We start from the raw sequence: 16,892 nt of genomic DNA, 5'->3' as shown, positions 1-16,892 counted from the left end.
CCCACCCCCCCCCCCCCCCCCCCCCCTCTCTCTCTCTCTCTCTCTCTCTCTCTCTTCCACTTTGCTTCCTGTCAAAAAACTGTCCTATAAAATATAAAAAGGTAAAAAACGGCAAAAATAAATCATCAGGGCTCGCAAAATCGCTAGCCCGACGTCCCGGGCTATTGTGTTTTCCAGTCGGGCTACCAAAATGTATCACCACTCTGCCCGACGGGCTATCTTAAATACAGATCTCCCGCGGGTCCTTAAAAACTCCTAAAGTGAGTTGTATCAAACTTAAGGCCATAAAAAGTTTTAAATACGTTAAATGGTATAAGAAATGTCTTAATTATAATTTAAAGAGGTCTTACAATTGGGGACGGAAAGACAAGAGTCGCGATACGGCTAGATTAAACTTCAAAAGGCAATGATGTCATTGAATAAATATGAGCGCTGCACGTTTCAAGTCAAAATGCACAGAGCTGCTTTCTGTACAGCCGTTACCGGGGAAACCACAATATTTCAGCGCTCCTAAAGCGAAATGAATTTGCATTTCCAATAAGCCTTTCTTGCTGTTTATAGTCAGATCAATGCAAATATCAAATCATGTTTTTACGCAGCAAGAAAATAAAAAAGAAGTTAATGCGCCTTCTAAAAATCTAAACAATTAAGACAGTAATAGCATATTTATACGTTTTAAATTAATTTATATGCTTGATTTATCCCTTTTCATAAAAATGGTCTAATGGCTAAAATGTTGTTGTATAGGATTTTTGTTTTTGTGAAAACCTGTATCTGAACTGTAAATCATATAATTTTATGGCTCAGTACTGCATGTTACCATAGACATTGTCCATTGTGTTCATTTTACTTGTGCAGCTCTTAAAGGGTTAGTTCACCCAAAATGAAAATTATGTCATTAATTACTCACCCTCATGTCGTTTCAAACCCGTAAGATCTTCGTTCATCTTCGGAACACAAATTAAGATATTTTTGATGGAATCTGAGAGCTGTCTGACCCTGCATAGACAGCAACACGTAGCAAGGAGATCGGTAAAATAATCAGTAGTTCAACCACAATTATACGAATCTACGAGAATACTTTTTATGCACAAAAAAAACAACAACAACACTTTATTCAACAATTCGTCTCCTCCGCGTCACCCTGTAGCGCCATTTTGGAGAACATCCGCTGGACGTAAAACAACGTATGCTGTTTACAGGGTGATGCGGAGGAGACGAATTGTTGAATCAAGTCGTTATTTTTTTTTTCTTTTGCAGACAAAAAGTATTCTCGTAGCTTCGTATAATTGCAATTAATGACACAATTTTCATTTTTGGGTGAACTAACCCTTTAAAATGGGTCATAAATTGCCTTACATTCATTTTTAAAAATTCAGCAGATACCCTGTAAATAGTGAAATAAGATGTCCTTCCTTCATATTTGTTGATATTTGTGTATTGAAAATATTTTTGATCGATATTTAAACTCCTATCTGCATTTTCTCTCTCTCTCTCTCTCTCTCTCTCTCTCTCTCTCTCTCTCTCTCTATATATATATATATTTATTTATTTATTTAATTTTATTTAATTTTATTTTAAAGGTCTTTTTTTTATTTGGGCTAGTTAAATTCATTTTCGGGCTACCAAAATTTGAAGAGTACCTGCCCGAAGGGCTACCAGGGATTTTTAAATTTTGCGAGCCCTGAATCTTTAAATAAATAAACACAACAAAAATGACAGCGTGGGAAAGCAGCAGTTAAGAAAGCGTCTGATCATAGCGATGTGGATGTTTGCACCATCTCTGCAATTCGGCACTCCAGTAAAAGTCCATCACGTTATTTATTTAGCACTTTATACAAAACTGCTTTAAAGCAAGCAGCTTTACAGTAATTAAAAATGAAAAACATTGTCAGTGTCTCTTTCAGTTAGAATTACAACTTTTTCAGATTTTCTGCTATAAAGCAGCTCTCCAGTGTGGAGCTAGAATAGAATATTTATAACTCAATATTTGAACTAATTGCAAAAGCTGAATAGTTGATTTAAACCTACTGATTAATCATCGAAATAATATACAATGAGTTGATTAATTGTTCTAATAATCATCAGATTAATCAATTATCAAAATAATATTTTGTTGCGGCCCTAAATCCAGTGCAGCCAATCAGAGCATTTTCGGAGCCGCAGAGCAACACACTAGCAACCAACAAGAGCACAATAGCAACGACATAGCAATGCATAATAAAACCACTCGGAACACTTTAGCAACTGAATAGTAGCACCCTAGCAACCAACAGAAACACCTATCAGCCGCATAGCTATGCAAAACAACCACTAAGAACACGTCAGGCATCACACGCTATCAAAATCTAGGTTTGTTGTAATGTAACCCTCTTCTCCTCTCTGTTTTTCATCATGCAGGTATTTTGTGTTGGACCCTGAGCTCGGCCAGCTTCAGTATTTCATCAACGAGCACAGTAAGAACCAGAAGCCACGAGGGTCCCTGCCCCTCATCGGCTCCTCAGTGGCCCCAAGCGATGAGTTTCCCTATATGTTCACAGTCTGTGCTGCAAATGGAGATTTCTTCAAACTGCGGGGTGAGCGTCTTTCCCTCGTCGGGGTTTCAATCCTTTGCTTTTGCTTTTAACATTGCCATTTGATCCCTTCCATCTCCGTTGTCCTTTAACTTGAGCCTCCTCACACTCTCTCGCGCAACGTCTCTTAAGGAAGTATCTCTTTGATATGTGTTTTTCCCTCAGGCATCCCCCTTTATCTGTGATTTAGTTGTCCACGTTCACTCTTTCTTTCTCGCCAGCAACTCCCTCGTCAGATTAGATCTCTATACTTTCCCCTCTCTCTGTTTCTCTCGTGTCGTTTCAAGTATGCCAGGAGTCTTTTCATGGTTGGCATTCAGTGTATGCCACAATCTTTTATGATGTCTTTTTTTTTTACATCAAAATTCACTTTCGGTCCGAGGCAGCTCTGAGAACTCATTTAGACTGTGTCAGGAGTTTACAAGCAAAATGCCACCAGCCAAATCGGCCATTTGTAACAAAGGCAATCTTGGAGAGGTTGTGAGAGGATGGATTTCGCTGGAAAAAAAGCTGTCACCTCCATCGTTATTCCCAGTAGTTTGACAGCCTTGCCGCGGGCGGAGTCTCGTCCGCTCCCAGTGTTCCAGCATTCTGAAATGATAATCTTCAGGTGCTATTTTTCTCATTTCACACCTTCTCAGTCTTACCCCGGGTTACAGACAAGCCACAAATTGAGTTTTTCGGTCTTGTGATGATAAAAAAAGCTTGCATTTGTTCTACCTGGGTAACCATACCATACCATACCAAATGACCTTAAAACTAGATTTTCATAGGTCATATATATTAAAAAACCCTGTTGGATCTTCTTTAGGCAAGACAGTGCGGAACAGATTTGGGGCTGTTTTGTTTCCATAATCTGACTTCTTTCAGACTAGTGGAAAGAAAACATACACAATACACATAAAAGTGTTTATTTTATTATTGCTTTCTCTGTGTGTTTCTGTAGTTTTTAATTGAAATGCAGATCTTTTGTAGGCCGTTTTCTCAAAATGAGTTTTTTTCTCATGCACAACACCAGAAATCTCCACATCAGTAGCACTTACATGGTGATTTTTTTTCTGGCTGTTGACTGTATTTGATTAAATAAGGAATTAAAATTATGGAGTGATCCCCTCTATAAAATCCCCGCTATAAAAACATTAAAAAAGTCTCTTATGACAAGAGCATTAAACCTGGCTTAATCCAGAGTTCAGATCTTTGTTCTGGAAATGTATGCAAATTCCTGTATATTTAATTAGAAAACACCTATTTTCCATATTTAAACATAACATTTCAGAAAACATGTCTTATTTTACTGTGATTTAATCAACTGGGGATTTAAGGGGATATGTATTAGTTATCTGTTTTTACATTTTAAAATATAATTTACTCAACCTCATGTCTTTCAAAACACATATGCTGTTATTTTTTTCCATGTAACACAAAAACAGAATTCTAAAGAATATTCACAATTTCCAGATAACAGTTTATGGTGACCATGAGCTGTCAAACTCCAGGAAAAAAAGGCATTATAAAACATCGAACTGATCCATATGGAGGGCTGCAGGAGTGAGTCCTAAAACCTATAAACGAGTTTTAAACTTGCAGTTCCATTGTGCTGAAGTTTGGGTTTTTGAATAGGTTTTTAGTTAAATGCATGAAATAAGTCTACATCAATAATACCACTCATGATTTTAAGTGTTTTGACTTGAAAAAGTGGTTGCTAAATGGAACTACAGGTTGTCAGGACATTAAATGTCATCCCGGCAAATTCCTCTATGCTTTAGTACGTTTTTACAGCCTCATGTTTATACTTGCCATTTTGGAAACTAACAAAAATTTTACAACTTGTAGATTTTAAATACAGAAAAAGATTTGTCAGAAACTTAATGATGGGAAAGTTAAGCAAACATGGTGTAGTTTGTTTATAGCCTAACTTAAGCTTTTTTAATTTTGGTGACTATATTTAGGCTTCGGAATTTATAAAAGTTATCTTTATTTGTGAAGATGATCTTGATGGACAAAATGTAAGAATCATAAATGTTTGTCACAGAGCTTATTTTATGCAATAATCCAAAAGCCAATGGAAAAATCCATATCCTAAAATATGTCATCCCTGCAGCACTCTATAAACTTGTGAGCCGAAATTTGACATTATTCACCAAAAGTCATAAAATATGGAACATTTGGTTTCATATTGAATGGTGTTTGATTTCATTGACATCTAACCTGTGATATAAGGATAAAAGAATGTAAACATAAAAAAAAAAAGTTCAAGTAAAATGCATTTCTCATTATATAATCCCTTTAATATGCATGACTATTTATAAGGATTTACCAAACAACTTCATTATTTTTAATGAACATAATCAAATCCATTACGTTTTATGTTATGTTGTGTTGTGTTTATTGAATTAAATTAGCTGTAGATGCAGCATGAATGGATGTGGCCATTTATAGTTCACATGTCTTCTTTTAGCTTCTGATGCGTGTGAGCAGCAGATGTGGATGACCCAGCTTCAGCTGTGCGCCCGTCGCCACTCAGACGGCAGTGCCAAGGTAACCCGGTTACATTTAACTCGGCACACTGTGCTCTCATTTCCTTCCTTTAAATCTTTTTCGTTCCCTCTTGCTTTAGAAAGCAAAATGTTTGTCTTTTGATTGTGTTCACTCTGTCATCAATGATGTACTAACTGTCCTTTCTGTAAGTGCATCTTATCTTGACATCTTTCCTGTCTTTGTCTCTGTCTCTCACATTCTGTGTACTGACTGACTCGCTCTCCATTTCCTCTGACCTCTCCAGACTCTACTTCGATGACAAACTGCTCCTGTAGTCTTGAGATTTGTGATGCTGTTACTCTCTCTGTCTCTTTTCAGTTCATCACACTGCATGTAAGGCTTATTATAACGGGTGGGATTTCAAATGAGGTCATTAGCAAGTTTATACCTGGAAGCCTTGATTTGGCTTAATTGGTAGAGATGTGCTATTACTTTTCTACACAGTTTAGCTTGGTGGATGATAAAACAGGCAAATAAAAGCCATTGACTTACAGTGTACTAAAGGAGAATATATGGGGACCAGAAGATCATAGAGACTTGGCTTGGCAATAAGCAACCACTTTTTCATTTTAGTTTTAGTAATTTTAGTACGTCAACTTACAGTTTTTAAGTTTAAGTTTTATATTCCCTTTTCTTTCAGCTTTCTTTCAGTCAGTGAAAATGATTTTTAATAGTTAACACACTAATAACAACACTGCAGTGCATTTTCTTGAGAAAATGTAAATTTTGACAAAGGGGTGGGTGATATACCGGAAGACACAATTAACTGGTAGAGATTTTCAACTATCGTCTCTATTGCGGTTACAGGCTCACGTGGCATTGCTGTGCAACGTGGTCACAAAAACGTACCATTTACGTGCGTTTTTAAGCAATGCGGTTTAAAAACAAGGGATTTTAAGCCATTGAAATGCAAACGAAAGAGAACTCATTTCGCTATACTTCACTATAGGAGTGCTGTCAGAGAGGCGCGCACATGTGGAGATGGTGCTCATAGAGCGCGGGAGTATTGAACCAAGTTATTTTTGCCACTTTATACGCACACTTGCACTGTATGTGTCAATGCCCGTCTTTGCAATTATCCTTGTAAACACAGTAATTTTAGGTCTTAAGGGAAAGCAAACAGCTGAGAAAGAAAACACATGTAACAGTATATTGGATCCGGGCAACTCTTAAAGTGACAGCAGTCTAATGTTCCTGCTGTCATTCATGTTAATCAAACAACAAAAGAGACAAAATCTCTCACTACTCTTGCCTAAATCACTTTTGTAACTTTAATAAAAGAGAAATATATATTGAATTCACACTGTGAAGAATATGCATTTGTAATTAATAATTTGATTACTTTATACAATGTGTAGCATTTCTTATTTATTTGTTCTACTGTGGTTTTTTTGTGCTATTGCTTGTAATTAGTTTCTTAGTCTTATTTAATCACTGACTGTTTACTTGTCTTCAGTGAGCGTGAGTTTGTTTGTTTTTTAATTTAGGTTAGTAATTTTTTTTGTGATATTGAAACTGGTGACTATAGCATTTTAAAATTTCTATGGTATCAAACATTTTGGTATTATAAAGACTTTATTTAAAGCAAAAATAACTATATTGTGATATATATATTGTTACCGTGCAATAAAATCACTCATACCGTGATATAAGATTTTGGTCACATTGCCCAACCCTATTTTGACCTTATAATCATGCACATTTGTACAGACTTGCTAGTGTTAGCCACAGTTTTAATTATGGTTATTATAATTCATTGAGCAATAAAATAAGTAGCTGTATGGAGGCATATGATCTATACATGTGACAGCTCACCTGACATGATCATATACTGTAAGCGTGGTCTTATTTCTCTTTTCTATCCACATAGCATGGTTTATCTTTTTCCAAAAGTATAAACAATAGTTTGATACTGATTGGAGAAACAGTGTGTCAGTTCACTTATCATGTGACAAAAACACACTGCGTGTCACACGCTGTTTCCCACTGTTGTCTGACTCTGAACACTCCGTGAGTTAAACTTTAAGCATTTCACCTCCATTAAGACATGTCATTAAATCATGCCTCAAGATGCATAATGTTTGTTTTGCTCCCTGAAAGAGATTCAAATGGATGTTTAAATGCAGTAATATGCATTCGGTAGACTGTTTTAGGCAGATGGTGTTGTGTCCAATTATTTATTGTAATTTTCAGCGCAGAGTGGCAGAATAATGATAACTTTAGTCAGATCTGAAAATGAGTGTTTACAAATGGGAGAGACCGGCGTTATCCACTAATTTAGAGCGCGGATTTAATGGAAATGAATTTAGCCTTGAGGCTAAAACATTGTATGACTTCTATTAGCATTCATTTTCAATATATGACCAACAAATGGCAGTCTAATAACACAAGCCAGTGTTAGCTGCTAATGTATTCTTAAAAAAAGGAAAAACCTTGCAGTCTCTTTGATTAATCACATTATAAGCAAAGTAATTTGAAACCACACAAATCTGGGCCTGGACTTTGGCCTAAGGCCAAATATATTACATTACCAGTGTGTTATATTTATTCATTTAAAGACTGAATCCATAATGCATGCAACAGATGCTTCATGTATTCTCTACACTTGGTGTGCTTATTTTTTATTTAATTTTTTAACATAACTCTGAAAGTTAGTGTATGTATTTTATTATTCACTGCACTGATTGCCTGCTGCAGTGTTAGCAGAGTATTATCAGGTGTTTTGTGAAGGTCCATTATTTGTTTCTTTCTACTTTAAATAAATTGTATTTTTGAAAGAAATTTTTGAAAGAAAACTTTGATTCAGCAAGGATGCACTAAACTGAACAAAAAGTGACAGTAAAGACATTTACATTGTTACAGAAGATTTACTTTTCAAATACATGCTGTTCTTTTTCCTCTTTTCTGTTAATCAAAGAATCCTGCATTTTTTTAAAATAATGTTTAAACAAAAATACTGAAACAAAAATGTGTCTGTTTTCACCATTAATAATAATAATAATATTTTTTAAACACCAAATCAGTATATTAGAATGATTTCTGAAGGATCACGTGATACTGGAGACTGGAGTAATGGCTGCTGAAAATTCACCACAGGAATAAATGACATTTTAAAATATATTAAAACAGAAAACAGTTAATTTTAAATTGTAATATTATTGTACAATATTAAAATTTGACTGTATTTATCAAATAAATGCCACCTTAGTCAGCATTATATATACATTATAGCTTTGTATACATTTATATGTATATATGTATATGTATATTCTCTCTAAATATCAGAATTTGAATTCAAATTTCCCGATATGTGCTGTTCTATTGGTGCATTCAAGTCATGTTGGATAGATCGTATTTACGAGTTGAACGCACATGAATGCCACCACAAAGTCGTTATTACGAGTGGGAAACTCGAAATTTTCTTTAAGCCCCGAGTTTCCGAGTTGGGGGCGTGTCAATGAGAAAACGTGTCGGATGCATGGAATCCAAAGACTAGATGTGCAGCATCTGTATTGATGGTAAATTTGTTGAAATTAATAAAATGATTAAAATAAAACTATATGTTACATATACAAAATATTATATTATTGTATAATTACCAAAGAACATATAATGATTCAGTTTACATTACCTTCATAAATGGAATAAAAACAGAAAAAAGCAAAAACACAATGACGCACATTCTTCATCATATTCATCATTTTGTAGATGTAAAGTTGAAAAAAATCGTTGAATTTTATGGAAAAAAAATAAAATCGCCACATTGTTCCGAGCAAAGTGACTTGAACGCACCTGACGTCGTTATTACGACTTGTCAACTCGTAAGTACGAACGTCCCAGGAGGACTTGAACGCAGCATATGAACATCCCTACTATAAGGGGTTCTAAGGGTCTGTATAATCTAAAGAGAAATATATATTGAATTCACACTGTGAAGAATATGCATTTGTAATTAATAATTTGATTACTTTATACAATGTGTAGCATTTCTTATTTATTTGTTCTACTGTGGTTTTTTTGTGCTATTGCTTGTAATTAGTTTCTTAGTCTTATTTAATCACTGACTGTTTACTTGTCTTCAGTGAGCGTGAGTTTGTTTGTTTTTTAATTTAGGTTAGTAATTTTTTTTGTGATATTGAAACTGGTGACTATAGCATTTTAAAATTTCTATGGTATCAAACATTTTGGTATTATAAAGACTTTATTTAAAGCAAAAATAACTATATTGTGATATATATATTGTTACCGTGCAATAAAATCACTCATACCGTGATATAAGATTTTGGTCACATTGCCCAACCCTATTTTGACCTTATAATCATGCACATTTGTACAGACTTGCTAGTGTTAGCCACAGTTTTAATTATGGTTATTATAATTCATTGAGCAATAAAATAAGTAGCTGTATGGAGGCATATGATCTATACATGTGACAGCTCACCTGACATGATCATATACTGTAAGCGTGGTCTTATTTCTCTTTTCTATCCACATAGCATGGTTTATCTTTTTCCAAAAGTATAAACAATAGTTTGATACTGATTGGAGAAACAGTGTGTCAGTTCACTTATCATGTGACAAAAACACACTGCGTGTCACACGCTGTTTCCCACTGTTGTCTGACTCTGAACACTCCGTGAGTTAAACTTTAAGCATTTCACCTCCATTAAGACATGTCATTAAATCATGCCTCAAGATGCATAATGTTTGTTTTGCTCCCTGAAAGAGATTCAAATGGATGTTTAAATGCAGTAATATGCATTCGGTAGACTGTTTTAGGCAGATGGTGTTGTGTCCAATTATTTATTGTAATTTTCAGCGCAGAGTGGCAGAATAATGATAACTTTAGTCAGATCTGAAAATGAGTGTTTACAAATGGGAGAGACCGGCGTTATCCACTAATTTAGAGCGCGGATTTAATGGAAATGAATTTAGCCTTGAGGCTAAAACATTGTATGACTTCTATTAGCATTCATTTTCAATATATGACCAACAAATGGCAGTCTAATAACACAAGCCAGTGTTAGCTGCTAATGTATTCTTAAAAAAAGGAAAAACCTTGCAGTCTCTTTGATTAATCACATTATAAGCAAAGTAATTTGAAACCACACAAATCTGGGCCTGGACTTTGGCCTAAGGCCAAATATATTACATTACCAGTGTGTTATATTTATTCATTTAAAGACTGAATCCATAATGCATGCAACAGATGCTTCATGTATTCTCTACACTTGGTGTGCTTATTTTTTATTTAATTTTTTAACATAACTCTGAAAGTTAGTGTATGTATTTTATTATTCACTGCACTGATTGCCTGCTGCAGTGTTAGCAGAGTATTATCAGGTGTTTTGTGAAGGTCCATTATTTGTTTCTTTCTACTTTAAATAAATTGTATTTTTGAAAGAAATTTTTGAAAGAAAACTTTGATTCAGCAAGGATGCACTAAACTGAACAAAAAGTGACAGTAAAGACATTTACATTGTTACAGAAGATTTACTTTTCAAATACATGCTGTTCTTTTTCCTCTTTTCTGTTAATCAAAGAATCCTGCATTTTTTTAAAATAATGTTTAAACAAAAATACTGAAACAAAAATGTGTCTGTTTTCACCATTAATAATAATAATAATATTTTTTAAACACCAAATCAGTATATTAGAATGATTTCTGAAGGATCACGTGATACTGGAGACTGGAGTAATGGCTGCTGAAAATTCACCACAGGAATAAATGACATTTTAAAATATATTAAAACAGAAAACAGTTAATTTTAAATTGTAATATTATTGTACAATATTAAAATTTGACTGTATTTATCAAATAAATGCCACCTTAGTCAGCATTATATATACATTATAGCTTTGTATACATTTATATGTATATATGTATATGTATATTCTCTCTAAATATCAGAATTTGAATTCAAATTTCCCGATATGTGCTGTTCTATTGGTGCATTCAAGTCATGTTGGATAGATCGTATTTACGAGTTGAACGCACATGAATGCCACCACAAAGTCGTTATTACGAGTGGGAAACTCGAAATTTTCTTTAAGCCCCGAGTTTCCGAGTTGGGGGCGTGTCAATGAGAAAACGTGTCGGATGCATGGAATCCAAAGACTAGATGTGCAGCATCTGTATTGATGGTAAATTTGTTGAAATTAATAAAATGATTAAAATAAAACTATATGTTACATATACAAAATATTATATTATTGTATAATTACCAAAGAACATATAATGATTCAGTTTACATTACCTTCATAAATGGAATAAAAACAGAAAAAAGCAAAAACACAATGACGCACATTCTTCATCATATTCATCATTTTGTAGATGTAAAGTTGAAAAAAATCGTTGAATTTTATGGAAAAAAAATAAAATCGCCACATTGTTCCGAGCAAAGTGACTTGAACGCACCTGACGTCGTTATTACGACTTGTCAACTCGTAAGTACGAACGTCCCAGGAGGACTTGAACGCAGCATATGAACATCCCTACTATAAGGGGTTCTAAGGGTCTGTATAATCTATGACTTATGTAACCGGGTAGTCAGTGCTAAAATCTCATATGACTGAACAATGAACTGCCATTAGACTGCGAGAATGCAATTACATGAGGTTGGGGGAACTCCATCGGACCTGAATAAAATACTCATTGCCGCATGTACAGAAAACCTCATAGTGTGGTCTCATTTTGGGTCATATCAAAGAGTGCGATCTTCCTTCAAGCCTAAGAGTCTGTTTAGCAGCACCCAGGGGAGCAATGTTCTCTTGCATTTCTCAAGAATGCACAGGTGCTGTTGCTTTTTTTTTTACCTAAATACATCCTCCTCTGTTTGTTTGATATGAATCATTTTTATATAGAGCATGACTTTGGGAATGTTGCTGTTCTGAGACTGATTTCTATGTTTTTTTGGCAACTCGGATCTTCTTATAGGTGTTTGCTAAGGCCAGTATGCTGATTTAGTGCTCAAAAAACATTTCTTATTATTCATTATTTTATCAATGTTTACAAGTTGTGCTGCTTAATATTTTTGTGGAAACTGATAAAATTTTTCAGGATTTTTTTTTGTGTGTTTTTAAATGTATTTTCTGTCGCTTTCAAATGTAATGCTGAATAAAAGTATCAATTTCTTAAAAAAAAAAAATAAATCAGTCTCCATTAAAGAATAGACCTGAACTACAGTGGTGGCCAAAATTATTAGAACACCTGACAGATCTGAAAATATTGACCTTTTTTGCCTCCAAAACATGATTTCATTTCATAATGTTCATGAAACATGCAGATGGTTGCTCTGAGCACAACAGATATCAGATGAAGTGAGTCGTGCTGTTTTTATCCACTTTTAACTTTAGTATTTGGTATGTCCACCTTTTGCAGCACATCTTTCTGGCATAGTGTCAGAATGTTATCCCATGCCTTCTGCCAATGTTATCCCTAATGATATCCCATGCCTTCTGCAACTCAAGCCATAGGCTTTCCTTTGAATGTACAATAGATCTGTCCAGTTTATTTTCCAACTCGCCCCAAATTTGCTCGATGGGGTTGAGGTCTGGACTTTGAGGGGGCCAGTCCATCATTTTCAATGTTCCAGCAGATTCCTTCCATCGCAGGTAGTTCCGGCAATAGTTCGTTTTATGGGTATTGCAATGACCATTTCAACGAAAACAACTGAAACCTCTTAAATATGACAAGTGCTCTAATAATTTTGCCCATCACTGTATGTCTAGGAATGAGATTGAGAATATTATACAAATATAAGCTTTGTGCTCTTCAGCCAGTAACCAGTCTTCCATGACACCCCAGAAACTATGTAGCTGTGTGGTAAAAAAAAAAAACACCCGAAACTCCACAGAAATATGGAAGAAAGTTTTGCAGTCTTAAAAAAAAAACTATAAATCTAGTTAGACTTGTGATTTTTGTAAAAGCATGCATTAGACACTTGCTTTTGTGCATTTTTCATCAGCAGTGCACTAAATGCTTTGTGAATCACAGACAAATGATGTCTCTGATTAGCTGTGATGGAATGAGATTGCAGTTCTCAGGTTGTGCTGAAGAGCTTTTAGAGATGAAAGCATTTCAAACGAGTGACAACCTTTATCTCTCTGCTGTGGAGAACAGTACTCCACAGGAAGCTCTCTCCTCCTCCCTCTGCCGTCTCATATTGCACTTTTTTCCCACCATGCACTGTCCTTGCTTCCTCTCCCCCTCCCTGTCTGTATGTGGCTGCTGTCTTGGTGGTGTCAGGCCGATGATGCTCTTTTGCGTGATGGCAGACCGTGCTGGCGGCACAGGGCCGGTGTCTGTTCCCATGGGGAAGCGAGGCCTGGGCGCCTGCTCTCCCTCTTCCTCCTGCTGCTGCCATTGCTGCTATCTCTTTCAGGGCTGCACCTCCTCCTCCTGCAACACATCCTCTTCCTCCTCCACTGGCCGGACCCGCAGCTTCTCCCTGCACCCGCACCCCATCCCACAGTGCTCCTCCATCTCCGCCCAAAGACAGACCCCCCAGCACGGGACACCTGCCTCTGTCATCACCATCACCCACCACAAGTCTCCCACCGCCAGCCAACGGGCCTGCAGTCAGCATCCTGCAGGACTGCACCAGGTCAAAGAGGTACGGACAGAGCCAGCTAGCCACTGTTATTAAACACACGGACGTTTCGCAGTGTCTGTCAAGGTTTTTTATTTGATTTAACTCTTTGATGCAAATTTAGGATTTTTTTTGGGCCTGTCAGTATTTTCATTAGTCACACCATAGTTATTATTAATTTTATTTTTAGCAACATAAATTTATTAAATTTTATGCCAAAAATCATTAGGATGTTAAGTAAAGATCATGTTCCATGAAGATATTTTGTAAATTTCCTACCATAAATATATCAAAACTTAATTTTTGATTAGTAATATGCATTGCTAGGAACTTCATTTGGGCAACTTTAAAGGTGATTTTCTCAATATTTTGATTTTTTTGCATCAGATTCCAGATTTTCAAATAGTTGTATGTCGGCCAAATATTGTCCTATCCTAACAAACCATACATCAATGGAAAGTTTATTTATTCAGCTTTCAGCTGATGTATAAATCCGAAAAATTTACCCTTATGACTGGTTTTAATGGTCCAGGGTCATATATTATATATTATATTATATTTTAACTTGCTTTATATATTTTATATATTTTATTTATATGTAACGTTATATCTAATTTTATATTATATGCTTGTTTTTTATATTATATGCATTTTCCTATAAATGTTACATTGTAGTTACATACAACTTTTATTGGATTGCTCCTTTGTTAATTTAAGATTTATTTTTAGCAACATGTTTCTATAAAAGTGAGAAATTATACATATACTACAACACACACACACACACTATATAGTTCAGTCATGAAACTCTAGATGGCGCAGGCTGACGGGTTGTTCATGTAACTGATGATATTCAGAGAGTTAAACGACTTGGCACAAGCTGATTGGTTAGTGCTGCATATGCAGCCAATGAGCTTACTGCCTTGCATGAATATGGCTGGCTAGCATTCACTAGAGATTCCTGCAGCGCGCTGTCAGAGTTTCTCTGAATCTAAACAGCTAAGATAAGTAAACGGTCTTCACTCTGATTCACTGGATTATTGCGTTCGTCAGATTTACATTTTTAAACTAGAAAACATACAAGTTGTAAAACTACGCGCAGGTTATTCGCATGAGGAGTAATTACTAAGCATGTCTTGTTCATATAACAGCAGTAGCATTAGCAGCAAGCAGTTTTCCGAGTTCATGTATGTGAGAATACAACGTCAAGCATCGTGGATATAGAATAGTAAAGTGAATTGGGGATTACCTTATTTGCTCGAAATCGCCAGTACTTTTGATATCTTATGTGGGCATTCATTTCTACATTAACCGTGAACGGATCGCTTTCAGATGCACACCTCACTAGTGGGGTCGGTTTGCAGTTGGCGTTTCACAGTTGTTCACAGTTTAAGTCAAGGTGAACCCATATAAATGTCTTTCATAAACGTCATACTGTCAACAGCCTTACCTATTTAACCATAACAACTTAATGAGCAGCAGAAAATAATATACCCGCTCATACGAGTACCCGTGCCGCATTGCAATGCGCTCAGAAGAGGTAGCACTCATTCTTAAAGAGGCCACATCTCTATTTCACTCGTTACCTTGGTTCAGTGATAGTGAAGAGTTTATAATGAAAGTCATGTTTAGTGATAGTTTAAAGATAATCATGAATTAGTTTAAAATATAAAGATACTACTAATAATAAATAATTTCCAATCAGTAGCCCATGTACAATGTAGCTAATAGTAGGACACTCTTAAACTGGGATTTACTATTTGTGTATTCAGTTGGGCTTACAGCAATTATAGTACTTTCATAGAGTGTAGCAGCAGTATCATTGAATTCAGATTTCATTATTATCGCATTTTTAATAGCAGTATGCATAGCAAATCAAGTCAAATTATCACTGTTGTTTATAGCAGCAGCAGCAGAAAGTATCTGGTTGCATGAAATTTCAGTGACAACACATGGGGTAAGTAACTCTTTAAAATTGAAATAGGCTTTTATTACTTTGTTTATTTAACAGGGCGTACGAGATTTTGTGAATTCTTCAAAGCGAAATAGGCATTATTTGTTTGCGTTTCATTGTTTAATAAAGACTCTTAGTAATTCTAAGTACCTTCGTGCAGCTGTAACAGCAGTATGCATAGCTATTCAGATCAACAATTTTTTGTGAATTTAATATCAGCAGAATGGCATAGCAAATTCAGATGCAATGTTAGAAATAATAATAGCAGCAGTCTGCATAGCAACCAATTATTATTGCTAATATAGCAGGGGCAGCAGAAAGTACTTTAGTTGCATGAAATTTAAGTGATATCAGTGACAATGCATGGATGGGCTACAGCAATTCTAGTACTTTCATGGAGCGTAGCAGCAGTATTCATAGAATCAGATTGCATTATTAGTGAATTATTAATAGCAGCATGCATAGCAAATCAAAACATGCGTTTAGTTGCAGCAGCAGTAGGTAGACCGTAGTTTACATTCACATTTATTCATTTTGCAGACACTTTTATCCAAAGCAACTTACAATTGCTGAAGTTTCAGTGACTAAAAATGGATGGTATGTGAACTCCTCAAGCGAATAGGCATCACTTGCATTTCATTTATTTAAAAGAGGCTTAGCAATTAGAAGTACCTTTGTGCAGCAGTATGCATAGTTATTCAGATTGCATGTAGCGAATTTAATAGCAGCAGCATGCATAGCAAATTCATATGTAATGTTAGAAATAATATTAGCGGCAGGAAGTCAAATTGTTGCTAATATAGCAGCGGCAGCAGAAAGTACTTTAGTTGCTTGAAATTTCAGTGATAACGCATGGGGTAAGTAACTCTTTTAAGTGAAATAGGCATTTTATTCCTTTGCTATTTAGCAGGGCTTATAGAAGATTTTGTGAACTCTTCAAAGCGAAATAGGCATTATTTGATTGCGTTTTCTTGTTAATAAAGATGCTTATAGCAATTTTAAGTACATTTGTGCAGCTGTAGCAGCAGTATGCATAGCTATTCAGATCGCTAGTTTAGTGAATTTTAATAACAGCAGCACGCATGACAAAATTCAGAAGCAATGTTAGAAATATTAGCAGCACTCTGCATGGCAATCCAATTATCATTGTTGCTTATATAGCAGCGGGAACAGAAAGTACATTTAGTTGCATGAAATTTCAGTGATAAGATAACGCTTGGATGGTAGTGAACTTTT

The 16,892-nt window shown here is 35.4% G+C and overlaps 1 protein-coding gene across 3 annotated transcripts in view; it reads left to right on the top strand.

Moving 5' to 3' along the window:
• The window catches only part of osbpl10b (oxysterol binding protein-like 10b), a 61,254-nt gene that overhangs the window by 4,331 nt on the left and 40,031 nt on the right, over window positions 1-16,892 (top strand). The window contains exons 2-4 of one of the 3 annotated variants that reach the window (XM_016292551.1): window positions 2,401-2,576; window positions 5,032-5,111; window positions 13,613-13,726. In XM_016292551.1, coding sequence (XP_016148037.1) covers window positions 2,401-2,576; window positions 5,032-5,111; window positions 13,613-13,726 — 370 coding nt within the window. Of the gene's footprint in view, window positions 1-2,400; window positions 2,577-5,031; window positions 5,112-13,495; window positions 13,727-16,892 lie in introns of all 3 variants that reach the window. The other 2 variants (XM_016292549.1, XM_016292552.1) reach the window with 2 other exon arrangements.

The sequence above is a fragment of the Sinocyclocheilus grahami genome, unplaced genomic scaffold (genome assembly GCF_001515645.1).
Source record: "Sinocyclocheilus grahami isolate Dianchi unplaced genomic scaffold, SAMN03320097.WGS_v1.1 scaffold288.1, whole genome shotgun sequence".
NCBI classification, from domain to species: domain Eukaryota; kingdom Metazoa; phylum Chordata; class Actinopteri; order Cypriniformes; family Cyprinidae; genus Sinocyclocheilus; species Sinocyclocheilus grahami.
Note: the sequence above shows the minus strand (reverse complement) of the source record. Positions and strands in the feature narration are given on the sequence as shown.